The sequence below is a fragment of the Arctopsyche grandis genome, chromosome 11 (assembly GCF_051622035.1).
Source record: "Arctopsyche grandis isolate Sample6627 chromosome 11, ASM5162203v2, whole genome shotgun sequence".
Classification (NCBI taxonomy): Eukaryota; Metazoa; Arthropoda; class Insecta; order Trichoptera; family Hydropsychidae; genus Arctopsyche; species Arctopsyche grandis.
The window spans coordinates 1,732,652-1,747,069 of NC_135365.1; the positions used below are offsets into that span (position 1 = coordinate 1,732,652).

At 34.6% G+C, this 14,418-nt stretch overlaps 4 protein-coding genes across 4 annotated transcripts in view; 1 reads left to right on the plus strand and 3 right to left on the minus strand.

The window, feature by feature from the left end:
* LOC143919146 (uncharacterized) overlaps nucleotides 1-14,418 on the plus strand; it is a 1,208,594-nt gene that overhangs the window by 1,045,868 nt on the left and 148,308 nt on the right. The window lies entirely within an intron of this gene.
* On the minus strand, nucleotides 1,604-4,176 carry LOC143919092 (uncharacterized). Its single transcript, XM_077441278.1, has 2 exons — nucleotides 3,579-4,176; nucleotides 1,604-3,499 (listed from the first exon to the last, which is right to left on the minus strand). The coding sequence occupies exons 1-2, from the start codon at nucleotides 3,699-3,701 to the stop codon at nucleotides 2,027-2,029; spliced, it is 1,596 nt and encodes a 531-aa protein (XP_077297404.1). The 5' UTR covers nucleotides 3,702-4,176; the 3' UTR covers nucleotides 1,604-2,026.
* LOC143919126 (uncharacterized) lies at nucleotides 7,628-9,771 on the minus strand. Its single transcript, XM_077441315.1, has 2 exons — nucleotides 9,583-9,771; nucleotides 7,628-9,502 (listed from the first exon to the last, which is right to left on the minus strand). Exons 1-2 carry the CDS (start codon nucleotides 9,694-9,696, stop codon nucleotides 8,555-8,557), a joined length of 1,062 nt encoding a protein of 353 aa, XP_077297441.1. The 5' UTR covers nucleotides 9,697-9,771; the 3' UTR covers nucleotides 7,628-8,554.
* On the minus strand, nucleotides 11,391-14,133 carry LOC143918891 (uncharacterized). Its single transcript, XM_077440988.1, has 2 exons — nucleotides 13,825-14,133; nucleotides 11,391-13,744 (listed from the first exon to the last, which is right to left on the minus strand). The coding sequence occupies exons 1-2, from the start codon at nucleotides 13,945-13,947 to the stop codon at nucleotides 11,813-11,815; spliced, it is 2,055 nt and encodes a 684-aa protein (XP_077297114.1). The 5' UTR covers nucleotides 13,948-14,133; the 3' UTR covers nucleotides 11,391-11,812.

A 14,418-nucleotide genomic window follows, 5' to 3' on the forward strand; every position in this document is an offset into this window, starting at 1 on the left:
AAGCCATATTTCAGATCGGAAGAGTCAAGATGATTAATCGCTAAAGTGGGGAAAGTAAATTCCGAGTCATTGGTAGGTTCCATGGAATCAGTAGGATTATTGAAAACTGATTTAAAAAAGTCGGCAAATCCATTAGCAATGTTTTGATCACCCTCTAACAATCCAGAATCATTGTACATAATGGTCGACTTTACACGATTTACACGTTTAGAATTAATGAAGTTCCAGAATTTCTTAGGGTTTTTAACTATGGAACTTTCACAATCAGCTACATAAACATTATATGCATTATTAATTAATTTCTTAATTTCCGTACGTAAAATACGGAAATTATTTAAGATAAGAGGATTGCTCGATTTCTTCCAGAGTTTATGTGTTTGATATTTACTTTTTAAGAGATTAATAATTTCTTTAGTAAACCAAGGCGGATAAATCCATTTGACTAGTTAAAAACATTTGACTAGTAATCACCGAACCATGCATTGTCCTTCACAGAGGTGTCTCTTCGCACCTTGCAAGAATGCATCCACGGTTTTAGAAATCCTGACGCATTCAGGGAAGGCGTTGTACGTGAGCACACCCCTGTGAAAGACACCACTAGCTGTCTTCTTTTTTCTTACTATATATTTACATAATATATTTAATAACAATGGATATCACCATTCCTTTTTATATAGCCTTAAAATACTTGTGTAGGCAATAACTTACGATCTAACTCAGTTGGTATTAACTGGTGCACCGCGAAAAAAATTGTAAAAACAGAAAAATCTGTGAAATAGTGAAAACCGAAAGAGTCCTTCACTAAATTATGAAAGCTGATGAAAGATCTACATAATGTGATTTCGTTTTAGCCGAATTGATCGCACGTGTCTTAAGATTTGTTACCCTTGCAAAGACAAAAAAACTCTAATATTATATTTACGCACAGAATATCTAGTTTCGAAAACATTACGAGCAGCACTAAACATAGTACTAGAGCAAATTGTAAATATGATAAAATAAAATTCATCAAATCGCGACCTTTAAAAGCATATTTAAAAAACTTTGCATTTCTATAGAAACTAAGTACGAATGTTTGCTTTTTATTCACACAGGCGGTTATCAAACGGTTTTATCTTAAGTTTTATGCCGATTCGAAGAACTTAAGAGTGAATTGTGAATCTTTTTCCGATATGAAGGTATGGATGATTTTGTAAAATGTCTTCAGAATGGTGATTGATGCGCTAAAATGGCATATTTAGCAGATATTTTTAATTACTTAAATAACGTCAATACAAGCTTTCAAGGTAAAAATGAAGATTTCAGTCAGTTCATTCGACAGGAGATTCACACGAGCGATAATCTTGATTTTTCAGCTTTACTAAATGTTACTACGAAAAATATTTGTCAATACATTAATCGAATACACAAAATGATGAACACATTTCATGTAGTGGTTATTTTGATGAATAATGATTTAGGTCACAAAATAAAGCTTCAAATTTCTAGATATTCGAAAAAATAGATTTTCTCAAAACAAGAATTTTGACTCCAACCTGCCACTATATCGACAATATGTTAAACTTGTCAATTGGGAAATGAAGAAAAGAAGACTTTTTTTTTTTAAATATTCACTTTTATTGATAAATCACAATAAGGACTCTAATATAAAGAACCAGTTTAAAATTTAACATTTTATAAACATACTATGTTACATCAGTATGTTTACCTAAATTATCTGAATTTCATCCTATAAATAAAGATTATTACATTTAAAATACATGAATAAATAACGAAAGCCAACTAATATATTTGTGTATTTAATTTTCAATTATCATTTAAATAAACTGCAGATTTGTCATAAGAGATAGGCGCAAGAAATATCATTGCACGCATGCAGCCAAAATTTAAGAATATTAACAGTATTTATAAACCAATTTTTTTGTTACATATACATATGTACAGGTGTTTGTTACATATACATATGTAATTTGTTATGTGCGTTGAGGCCTGAGTTATGGGAAAATGATTTTAAACAAATGTTACATTAGTGCGGTTTAATCCCAGTGTGCAATTTTTTATGTGCCTGGAGGCTAAATTGACGAGAAAATGATTTTAAACAAATTTCACACTTGTAAGGCTTTTCCCCTGTGTGAGATCTTAAATGTAACACAAGATCATTTTTATGAATAAATGATTTTAAGCAAGTGTCACATTTGTGTGGTTTTATCCCAGTATGGGTTTTTATATGTGACCCGAGGGTAGATTTTAGAGTAAATGATTTTAAACAAATTACACACTTGTAAGGCTTTTCCCCCGTGTGAGATTTTAAATGTAACACAAGTTTATATTTATGAGAAAATGATTTTAAACAAATTTCACATTTGTGTGCTTTTATTCCAGTATGCAATATTTCATGTGACAGGAGGCTAAATTGACGTGAAAATGATTTTAAACAAATTTTACACTTGTAAGGCTTTTCCCCCGTGTGAGATCTTAAATGTAACACAACTTCATTTTTACTAATAAATGATTTCAAACACAAGTCACACTTGTGCGGTTTTATCCCAGTATGAGTTTTTATATGTGACCCGAGGATAGATTTTTGAGAAAATGATTTCATACAAATTTCACACTTGAAAGGCTTTTCTCCCGTGTGAGATCTTAAATGTAACACAAGTTGAATTTTTCGAAGAAATGATTTAAAGCAAAAGTCACATTTGTGTGGTTTTATCCCAGTATGCAATTTTTCATGTAACATGAGGGTAGATTTCTTAGAAAATGTTTTTAAACAAATTTCACACTTGTAAGGTTTTTCCCCAGTGTGAGATCTTATATGTGACAAAAGTTCAGATTTGCGAGCAAACGATTTTAAACAAACGTCACATTTATGTCGTTTTATCCCAGTATGTGTATCTTTATGTAACCTAAGTCTACATATTTGAGCAAATGATTTTAAACAAATTTCACACTTGTAAGGCTTTTCCCCAGTGTGACATCTCAAATGTGACAAAAGATCCGATTTGCGAGTAAACGATTTTAAACAAACGTCACATTTGTGTGGTTTTATCCCAGTATGCAATTTTTCATGTGACACGAGGCTAGATTTATGACTAAATGATTTTAAACAAACTTCACACTTGTAAGGCTTTTCTCCGGTGTGAGATCTTAAATGTAACACAAGATAATGTTTTCGAGTGAATGATTTTAAACAAACGTCACATTTGAACAGCTTTTCTACAGAATATGACATTTGGTTTAAAACAAGGTTAGATTCACTGGGAAATGGCTTTGAACAAATTTCTCTATTCTTTCGGTGAATTGTCGATAATGAAGCCTCATCGTCCAATAATACATCTTCCAACAAAACTTCTTCTGTCTTGATCTTCAAATTGCCACCTAACCTCAGTTGAGATGTTTCGTTGCTTCGAAGACAAGCCTTTCGAAAGCTGATTAACAATTCCAGATTGGTCTTACATGAAAGACACACCGTTTCAGGTAACCCATCGCCTCTTTCAACCTGCAGATGCAAAAAGCAGGATTAATCGGATAGAAGAGTTAGCCAATTCAGTCCGCAATAATTGTAAGCAGCAACCGACCTGAATTTGACAGCAAGTCCGAATGCGTTGCTCTAGATGCTCTGGATGAGGATCGCCGAAGATGGAGAAGGAAGACTCGGCCGGAGCTGATCCAAGACAAAGCCTACACTCCATCGTCTCCATATCCAACTCTGTGGCTTGTTATTGTTTTAGTGACGTCTATTGTATAGATTTGTTACTAGTTATACCAACTTTCAGGTAACTAGGCAACTGCTCACTGATAACTCAAGTTCCTCAAAAGCTGACGATGGTGGCAACTAGGGCTGACGACAGAAGAGACATAATATGCAAATAATCATTGCCGACTAAGTGCACTTTGTGGAGAAAGGGGTCTAATTTAGTTTAAAACCAGATCGAAGAATATTGTGCAAAGTATAGAAGTATATCTATGTATGTACATTAAATCGAGTTCGGTGATTACATCCCAAATGTGAATCGCTACCAGGATAACTGACGCTACGAAAATCGCGCGCGCGGTTGTCCTGTACAGTCGTGACCATTTTGTCAATATAATACTGGCTGTAAAGCAATTTTATACTACCGATAACTATGATTTGTATTTACTGTTTAGCACACCACTGTGAGGGACAGTACATATAAGTTAATTATAAATTTTAGAGTTAAGTATAATAATTAAGATGTATTTTTAAATTAGCTTGATAGCTAAAATATATATAAATAAATAAATAAAATAAATAAATATCTATCGACAAGATCTCCGCAATCGACCTTTCCTACTTAGAAGCTACTAACCTACTGAGAGAAAAGTGTGCATGCGCCATGTTTTTTGCATGCACCAAAAGGGAGACCAGTATAAACCGTGAGGGCGGATCTATGTATAATACATCTATGATATGCACAAATCAAAGCCGTGCTCAACCAATACGAGTTCTTAGATCGCAATTTTACCGATTTAAAATTCAGCACACTTCCAATTAATCCTTTTAAACGAAAACAAAAAATAGCCAGAATACTATCCCAATAAACATGTTTCAATAGAAAATAATCAATATAAAATAGTATTACCAGTAGGAAAAAATCCCAAGTGAATATACGTACTTTTGACTTTTGATTTGACCTGGACGACTACTTAGAGAGATTTGTAAGCTGAAAAGTACTACAGATGACAGATAAAATACCCAACTATAGATTCCAATATTCATTTTGAACAGAAAATTGACAGATTTTGAGACATCGACCGAACAACACCAAGATATAGAAAAATCGCACGATTTAAAAAACACGTATCTCCGATTCTCGAGCCAATCAACATTTTTTACTACCAGATTCGTGTTTACTGGGCATAGATCTATATATAGAAAAGTCATAACTCGTCTCTGAACCATTTTTTGTGTCGAACAGTGTTATGGCAGCCCCTAAAATAGTATCAAATTTTGACAAAATATGTCAATAAAAAATAGTTTAGTTACGAGTTGTCAGTGAGCATCTGAAAGTTGGTATTACTACATACTATCAAATTTAGACAAAAGATGTTACTGAAAAATAGCGAGGCGATTCCAAGTGCATTTGGGGCCTAATACTTGTAAATTATGCTGTTTTATAAAATTTAATATAAGGAGTGGATTAATTTTACCTTGAACTGTATTTGAAAAAAAGGCTTTTAAATTAACAAGTTCATTTCTTATAATATTAGATTTTTAATTCGCGTTGAGCTTAATTTGAAGATCGGCTCTTTGCAGTAGATTGTTTACAATATACAAAAAACTCCACGTCTTCGAATATTCGTTCAGCTTGTAGGCGGGGTACGATGTGTTGACCGTATCCCGGCCTAACGAAACACTGTTGTGTGGTTCAAAGATGGGGTCACCAATGTAGGCGGGGTACGATGTGTTGACCGTGCTGTTGAATGATCAGAAGGTTGCGTAGATCACGTCGGGGTAGTACCAATGTAGGCGGGGTAGCGATGTGTTGACCGTATCCCGGCCTAACGAAACACTGTTGTGCTAGTTTTATAAAGTTTTATTGTTTGCCTATGGTTGTACAAAGGTATGGTATTTGTGGGCAAAAGTATGTCGTTCAGCGGTCTCTGGATATGGTAGAGTGTCGCTGGCTCAGCATTCAGCTATGTACGGAAGGTCTCTGGATACGGCAGTGTGTTGCTGGCTCGTCCGGCTGGTTGATCTTCCAAGTCCGCGTAGTGTAGTGGTGGCTGGTCAGGAGCTGTATGTCGACGCTTGCTGCTGTGGGTCGACTCGGGTTGTTTGGGTTGTACCTCCTTTTATATGGTTTCTGGAATGCTTGGTGGAAGTGGTTATTGATGCGTACGAAAGGAATTTGCTTTCGTCGAGGCGTCGAATTTTCTGGAATGCTTGGTGGAAGTGGTCGTACGAGCATTTAGTTTGTTGATGCGTACGAAAGGAATGCACTTTTGTCGAGGCATAGTATTTTCTGGAACGCTTGATGGAAGTGGTTATTGATGCGTACGAGAGGAATTTGCTTTCGTCGAGGCGTAGTATTTTCTGGAATGCTTGATGCTGTTCCGCTCGATGTATTTTGTTGTTGCGGAATATTCTCGAAGGTTTCGATGACGATGACGACGACGAGATTCCTACAAGCTGTTCGAATCTTTCTTTCATTGAAACTGATGTTGTATCTAAGGGAGGATTAATAAACTCGACCTCTAACTGTTTCTATGGACAAGCTATTTTCATCAAATTGCCGTCTCACGCGTATGATTCTTTTTAATTGTTTAAATACCGACTGTAACGAACGGTTTTACGCGCGCTTATCTGATCTCGCGGTGGGAGGTCCAGAGGGCGTTTACGTCGTTCTTCTTCCAAGGGTCGGGTTATAGGGAAACGTGGACTAACCTTGGGATACAGTTTATATAGTCGGGGAGGTTCCTGACTGCAAATCGTCTCGTTGATAACAGCTTCCTCGTGGTCGGGAAGCCGGCTCTGCGGTCCTCTTACATCTGATGTTTCTCCGGAAACGGCGTGAGGAATACAGGGGACGTTGGGCTGGTACTCTTGGGAGGGAGTGATGCTGCAATCGAACTCACAGAGGTTCTTCAGCAAGATGGTGGATCTCTGGGCCCCGTCTCCCCCTGGAGACGTGCACAGGAGAGATCTTTCTTCTTCGGTGGATGGCGAGTGAGAGAATCGCTCTCCATGCGCGCGCGCCTATAAGGCTTTTTCCTGTGTGGCCACTCGAAATAAAGGGCGAGTGTTGCCCTACGGGACGATGGGGAGAACGTCGCGTTACACGACTATATTTGTAATTAAGTTGACCGGAAATGGTACCTCCCCTTATAGGTGTCCTCTTGTTTTTAAGTTTTTGAATTAATTATCTCCCAAACCGGTAGCTGAATCGGATTAAAATTATTTTACATGTAATAGGAATTATAATCTTTATAACCCAATATTTTTTACCTGAACCGGAAGTAGTACTTTCACTCTAGAGAATCGAGGTTTTTTATGTTTTTCTCAGGAACCTTTTGATTTATAGAAGTGAAATATCATATCTAAAAGTTTAAGCTTAATACCAAGTTATGTATAAAATTTGGTAAGCATCTGTCAACCGGAAGTGGCAGTTTATTCTTGTTTGATTTTTCGACCCCTTAAACATGTGTGGTCTTCACAAAAAAATTCAAGCATAATTCTTGTATCAATGTGATGAAAATAAAAAAAATCACTTAATTTAATAAACCGGAAGTGGGATTTTTTACTCTTAGAGACCTAGGTCAAAAACGTTGTGGCCACATTCTTTTCTTTCCACATCCCTGAGGGTATCAAACTGAAAAATTATATTTGTATTCTTTATGTATTAACTTAGAGCTGATAAGGTGTTGGTCAGAATTCGTAAACCGAAAATGGTATTTTTTAAAACAATATTTCATTATTTAAGTTTCCCTACATTTGCGCTCAATTTGTATCGAAAATTTATATCGTATATTTAATTATCGATTTTTTTTTATTTATTTACTGTACATATGTACTTGAAACACTAACAGTTGTTGGAATAAAATACATAGTTACTTATATTATATATACAAAATCAGACAGGTGGAATTATACTCGCATAATTTTAAATTACAATTTATTAAAAATATAAAAGTCAACCGAGGAAATTAATACGAAACAAAGACTTGAAGTAAGCTTCAATTTAACTATACAAATTTTCAAATTAAGTGAGAATCAATCGTGAAATTGAAATTGTTAAGGTTAAAATAAAATAAGATACTTGGAAACATAATTAGTTACTTGTAAAGCTTAATAAGAAACCATGTCGAACAAACAACATTAAACAAACTATTACATGAAATAATGATCAAATTAACAAAATTGACATAAATACAGACAGGATAAATTACATAAATAAAATTCTCAAATTAAATAAATAAAACTATTAAAATACGTAAAACAAGCACGTTATTATTTTCAATATATGTTAAGCCGCTGCTGTGTATAGCACACTCGTCGCGTTGGAGCAATCTGTTTGATTGAGTGAATAAAAAAATAAATTAAATAGAAAAAGCCTCACAATGTGATATTTATCAGAAAATGATATTACACAAATTCATAAGGTTATTTCTTACAATAAGTTCTAATATATTTCCTGAGGGTAGATTTTTGGGTGAATGATTTTAAACAAATATCACACGTGAGGCTTTTCCCGTGTGAGATTTCAAATGACTAACAAAGAAGTTTTCTGAAGACATGAGTTTAAATAAAAGTCGCAATGGTGTCGATGGTGTGAATTTGTGCAGTTAAAAGTTAAATTTGTTAGCAAATTTATTTTAAACAAATATCCCATGTGAGAGGTGCGCTAAAAACATCATTGCACGAGGGCGGCCAAAACTTTAGAATATAAACAGTATTTATATAATAAACAATCGTTTTATACATACATATAAATATGTATGTTTGTTGTTATTCCATCTTATAAGATATTTCTTGTCGCATGAGTCCACATTGTTGGATGGATGGCTTTAAACGAATGTTAAATTAGTGTGGTTATATCCCAATATGCAATTTTTTATGTGCCATGAGGCTAGATTTTTGAGTAAATGATTTTAAGCAAATTTCACACTTGAAAGGCTTTACCCCGGTGTGAGATCTTAAATGTAACGAAAGTTCATATTTGCGAGTAAAAGACTTCAAACAAATTTCACATTTGTATGACTTTTCCGGCGTGTGAAATCTTAAATGATACCACAGTGCATTTTTTTTGATAAATGTTTGTAAACAAACGTCACATTTGTGTGGTTTTAGTACAGAATGCGATTTTTTATGTGACTCGAGGTTAGATTTTTGAGTGAATGACTTTAAACAAATTTCACACTTGTAAGGCTTTTCCCCCGTGTGAGATCTTAAATGTAGTACAAGTTCATATTTATGAATAAATGATTTTAAACAAGTGTCACATTTGTGTGGTCTTATCCCAGTGTGCGATTTATTATGTGACCAGAGGCAAGATTTTCGAGTAAATGATTTAAAACAAATTTCACACTTGTAAGGCTTTTCCCCCGTGTGAGATCTCAAATGTAACATAAGGTCATATTTATGAATAAATGATTTTAAACAAGTGTCACATTTGTGCGGTTTTACCCCAGTATGCAATTTATTATGTGACCATAGGGTAGATTTGTGAGTAAATGATTTCATACAAATATCACATTGAAATGGCTTTTCTTTAGTATGTAAAACCAGTTTAGATTCATTGGGAAATGGCTTTGAACAAATTTCACTGTTATTTTGGTGAATTGTCGGCAATGAAGGCTCATCGTCCCATATTATGTCTTCCAACAAAACTTCTTCAGTCTTGATCTTCAAGCAGTCATCCAACCTCAGTTGAGACGTTTCGTTGCTTCGAAAACAAGCCTTTCGAAAGCTCATTAACAGTTCCAGATGGGTCTTACATGAAAGACACACCGTGTCCGGCAACCCGTCGTCTCTATTAACCTGCAGATGAAAAAATAGGATTAAGAGAAGAGTTTACCGATTGGGTCCCCAATAGTTGTAACCTGTAACCAGCAACCGACCTGAATTTGACAGCATGTCCGAATGCATTGCTCCAGCTCTGGATGAGGATCGTTGAAGATGGAGACGGAGGTCTCGGCCGGAGCTGAACCAAGACAAAGCCTACACTCCATCATCTCCGTAGCCAGGTCTGCCCAGTGACAGACTTGTCGCAATTATATGCATCAACTGGATTGTCATTTTTTTTCAGTGACATCTATGGTATGAATTTGACATCTATGTATAGTATTTGATTTTTAAATGCTTTTTATTATTACGAAATTATGTTCACCATATATCTTATATCTATTTTAATAGCTACTGATCTACTGATCATTTTCTATTTTACAATTTATTTTAATTTGGTTAGTAATCATAATATTATATTATTCTAATGTTAATCTACAGTATAGTAGGAAAAAGAGCTCATAAACCTATTTACAATCCTTATAAATGTTCATAATACATCTAATACATAATATTAATTAAAGACTCTCTTAAGTCGATGACCTAAAGGAGATTGTGTTTAGGTAATCTGAAAACGTATACAACTAGGCTGGACGACCCGATCAAGCGACTCGAGTTCAGCAGTAATGTTTGTACATTCGTGCGGAATGGATGTCGAAGAAATTGCAATATTAGCATTGCTAATTTTAAAGAGAAAAAATAAAAGAATATTGGGTGCATCCTTTGTTGAAAAAACGGAGAATAAAAGGAATGTTCAATATGCTACCGTGCTCTCTTCAGGGGTTGCAGCGCATCGCAAATGTTTGTGGAACGGCATGTGCAGAGAAATTTAATATTAATAGAAGGGCCCTTACGAATAAATAATTTTTGTTAATATTATGCGGTACGTCCATAGATGTAGAATAACCTAGATATGCCATTATATACACATTTCGTTAGAGATTTGGTCGCCACTAACTGAGGGGTGCGTGGGGTTTAACTAGCGGGGAAGTGGTGAAAAAAAAAGGACGGGATCGTTCAGCAGTGGTCAGCAACCAGTTTATCAGTTTACAATCCGATATGTAGATTCCAATATTCATTTTGAACAGGAAATTGACAGATTTTGAAACATCGACCGAACAACACCAAGATATAGAAAAATCGCGCGATTTCAAAAACACATATGTATATCTCCGAATCTCGAGGCAATCAACATTGTTTATTACTAGATTCGTGTTCACTGGGCATAGATCTATAAGAAAAGTCATATTTCGTCTCTGAACCAAAAAAAAGGTCGTCATTTGTCGAACAGTGTAATTAACATTACCGGTACCACAACTACTGAATTTTTTCTACTTCTCATTAACAAACACGACTATTTTGTTAAAATTAAATACTTACCATTGCTAATCCTTTTAGACGATGTTGTGACATAGTTGATCTTAAGTAATTTTTAAACTTCTGAACGAGCGCTTCGTAGTGGCTAGTTACCGGAAGCGTGAGGAAAAGGATGATTGAAAGCAGATATTTTTAATTACTTAAATAACGTCAATACAAGCTTTCAAGGTAAAAATTAAGATTTCAGTCAGTTCATTCGACAGGAGATTCACACGAGCGATAATCTTGATTTTTCAGCTTTACTAAATGTTACTACGAAAAATATTTGTCAATACATTAATCGAATACACAAAATGATGAACACATTTCATGTAGTGGTTATTTTGATGAATAATGATTTAGGTCACAAAATAAAGCTTCAAATTTCTAGATATTCGAAAAAATAGATTTTCTCAAAACAAGAATTTTGACTCCAACCTGCCACTATATCGACAATATGTTAAACTTGTCAATTGGGAAATGAAGAAAAGAAGACATTTTTTTTTTTAAATATTCACTTTTATTGATAAATCACAATAAGGACTCTAATATAAAGAACCAGTTTAAAATTTAACATTTTATAAACATACTATGTTACATCAGTATGTTTACCTAAATTATCTGAATTTCATCCTATAAATAAAGATTATTACATTTAAAATACATGAATAAATAACGAAAGCCAACTAATATATTTGTGTATTTAATTTTCAATTATCATTTAAATAAACTGCAGAATTGTCATAAGAGATAGGCGCAAGAAATATCATTGCACGCATGCAGCCAAAATTTAAGAATATTAACAGTATTTATAAACCAATTTTTTTGTTACATATACATATGTACAGGTGTTTGTTACATATACATATGTAATTTGTTATGTGCGTTGAGGCCTGAGTTATGGGAAAATGATTTTAAACAAATGTTACATTAGTGCAGTTTAATCCCAGTGTGCAATTTTTTATGTGCCTGGAGGCTAAATTGACGAGAAAATGATTTTAAACAAATTTCACACTTGTAAGGCTTTTCCCCTGTGTGAGATCTTAAATGTAACACAAGATCATTTTTATGAATAAATGATTTTAAGCAAGTGTCACATTTGTGTGGTTTTATCCCAGTATGGGTTTTTATATGTGACCCGAGGGTAGATTTTAGAGTAAATGATTTTAAACAAATTACACACTTGTAAGGCTTTTCCCCCGTGTGAGATTTTAAATGTAACACAAGTTTATATTTATGAGAAAATGATTTTAAACAAATTTCACATTTGTGTGCTTTTATTCCAGTATGCAATATTTCATGTGACAGGAGGCTAAATTGACGTGAAAATGATTTTAAACAAATTTTACACTTGTAAGGCTTTTCCCCCGTGTGAGATCTTAAATGTAACACAACTTCATTTTTACTAATAAATGATTTCAAACACAAGTCACACTTGTGCGGTTTTATCCCAGTATGAGTTTTTATATGTGACCCGAGGATAGATTTTTGAGAAAATGATTTCATACAAATTTCACACTTGAAAGGCTTTTCTCCCGTGTGAGATCTTAAATGTAACACAAGTTGAATTTTTCGAAGAAATGATTTAAAGCAAAAGTCACATTTGTGTGGTTTTATCCCAGTATGCAATTTTTCATGTAACATGAGGGTAGATTTCTTAGAAAATGTTTTGTGGGTTTTTATATGTGACCCGAGGGTAGATTTTAGAGTAAATGATTTTAAACAAATGTCACACTTGTAAGGCTTTTCCCCAGTGTGAGATCTTAAATGTAACACAAGAGGATATTTTCGAGTAAATGATTTTAAACAAATATCACATTTGTATGGTTTTATCCCAGTATGCAACTTTTCATGTGACACGAGGCTAGATTTTTGAGTAAATGATTTTAAACAAATTTCACACTTGTGTGGTTTTATCCCAGTATGCAATATTGTATGTGCCTCGAGGTGAGATTGACGAGAAAATGATTTTAAACACAGTTCGCATTTGTGTGGTTTTATCGCATTATGCATGTTTTTTTCATGTGTCACGAGGCTCGATTTGTGAGTAAATGATTTTAAACAAATTTGACACTTGTAAGGATTTTCCCCAGTGTGAGATCTTAAATGTGACACAAGAATATGTTTTCGAATAAATGATTGTAAACAAATTTCACACTTATAAGGCTTTTCCCCCGTGTGAGATCTTAGATGTTCCATAAGATGAGATTTTTTAGTATATGATTTTAAACAGATTTCACACTTGAAAGGCTTTTCCCCCGTGTGATATCTTAAATGTGACACAAGATGACTTTTTCGAGTAAATGATTGTAAACAAATATCACATTTGTATGGTTTTATCCCAGTGTGCAACTTTCTATGTGACACGAGGCTATATTTTTGAATAAATGTTTTTAAACAAATTTCACACTTGTGTGGTTTTATCCCAGTATGCAATATTTTATGTGTCTTAAGGCGAAATTTACGAGAAAACGATTTTAAACACACTTCGCATTTGTGTGGTTTTATCCCAGTATGCAAGTTTTCATGTGACGCGAGGCTAGATTTTAGAGTAAATGATTTTAAACAAATGTTGCATTTGTACGGCTTTTCTCTAGTATGTAAAACAAGTTCAGATTCACTGGGAAATGGCTTTGAATAAATTTCACTACTCTTTGAGTGATTGGTCAGTAATGAAGGCTCATCGTCCCATATTAAATCTTCCAACAAAACTTCTTCAGTCTTGATCTTCAGGCAATCATCTAACCTCAGTTGAGACGTTTCGTTGCTTCGTAAACAAGCCTCTCGAAAGTTGATCAACAATTCCAGATTGGTCTTACACGAAAGACACACAGTGTCCGGCAACCGGTCGCCTCTTTTGATCTGCACATGAAAAAGTAGAATTAAGAGAACAGTTAACCAATTGGGTCCACAATAATTGTAACCTGTAACCAGCAACTGACATAAATTTGACAGCAGGTCCGAATACGTTTCACCAAACGCTCTGGATGAGGACCACCGAAGATGGAGACGGAAGACTCGGCCGGGGCTGATCCAAGACAAAGCCTGCACTCCATCCTCTCCATATCCAACTCTGAAGCTTGTTATTTTTTTAATGACATCTATTGAATGAATTTGGTGCTAGTTATATAAGGGGATCAGATGTCCTCCTTTGATGTTTGTCCTGCACGTCCTTCTTTAATCAAATTAAGTAACAAGGAAAAGTACAAGTTTGACAAAAAGCGGAAGTGTTGCCAGTGTGATTATTGCCCACAAAACGCTCGTCCAAAAGTCACTAAAATCTCTATAACGGAACATCTGGCAGCCGAAAAGTCCATCATACTAACGATAACTATCATAGTAACGAGAACTTGAGTGCCAAATATTGTGTATTCGCGATTTTCATGACAAAAATTGTCTTTGTGACCACCCCAATGTGACGAATAGTCCAATTACCGGATAGTATATCAGATTGCAAAAAGATACAACTGGCAGCATTGCTGTACATAGGAAAATAGCCGGTCTCCGTGACGGGCTGGAATGTGAAATTACCGAAA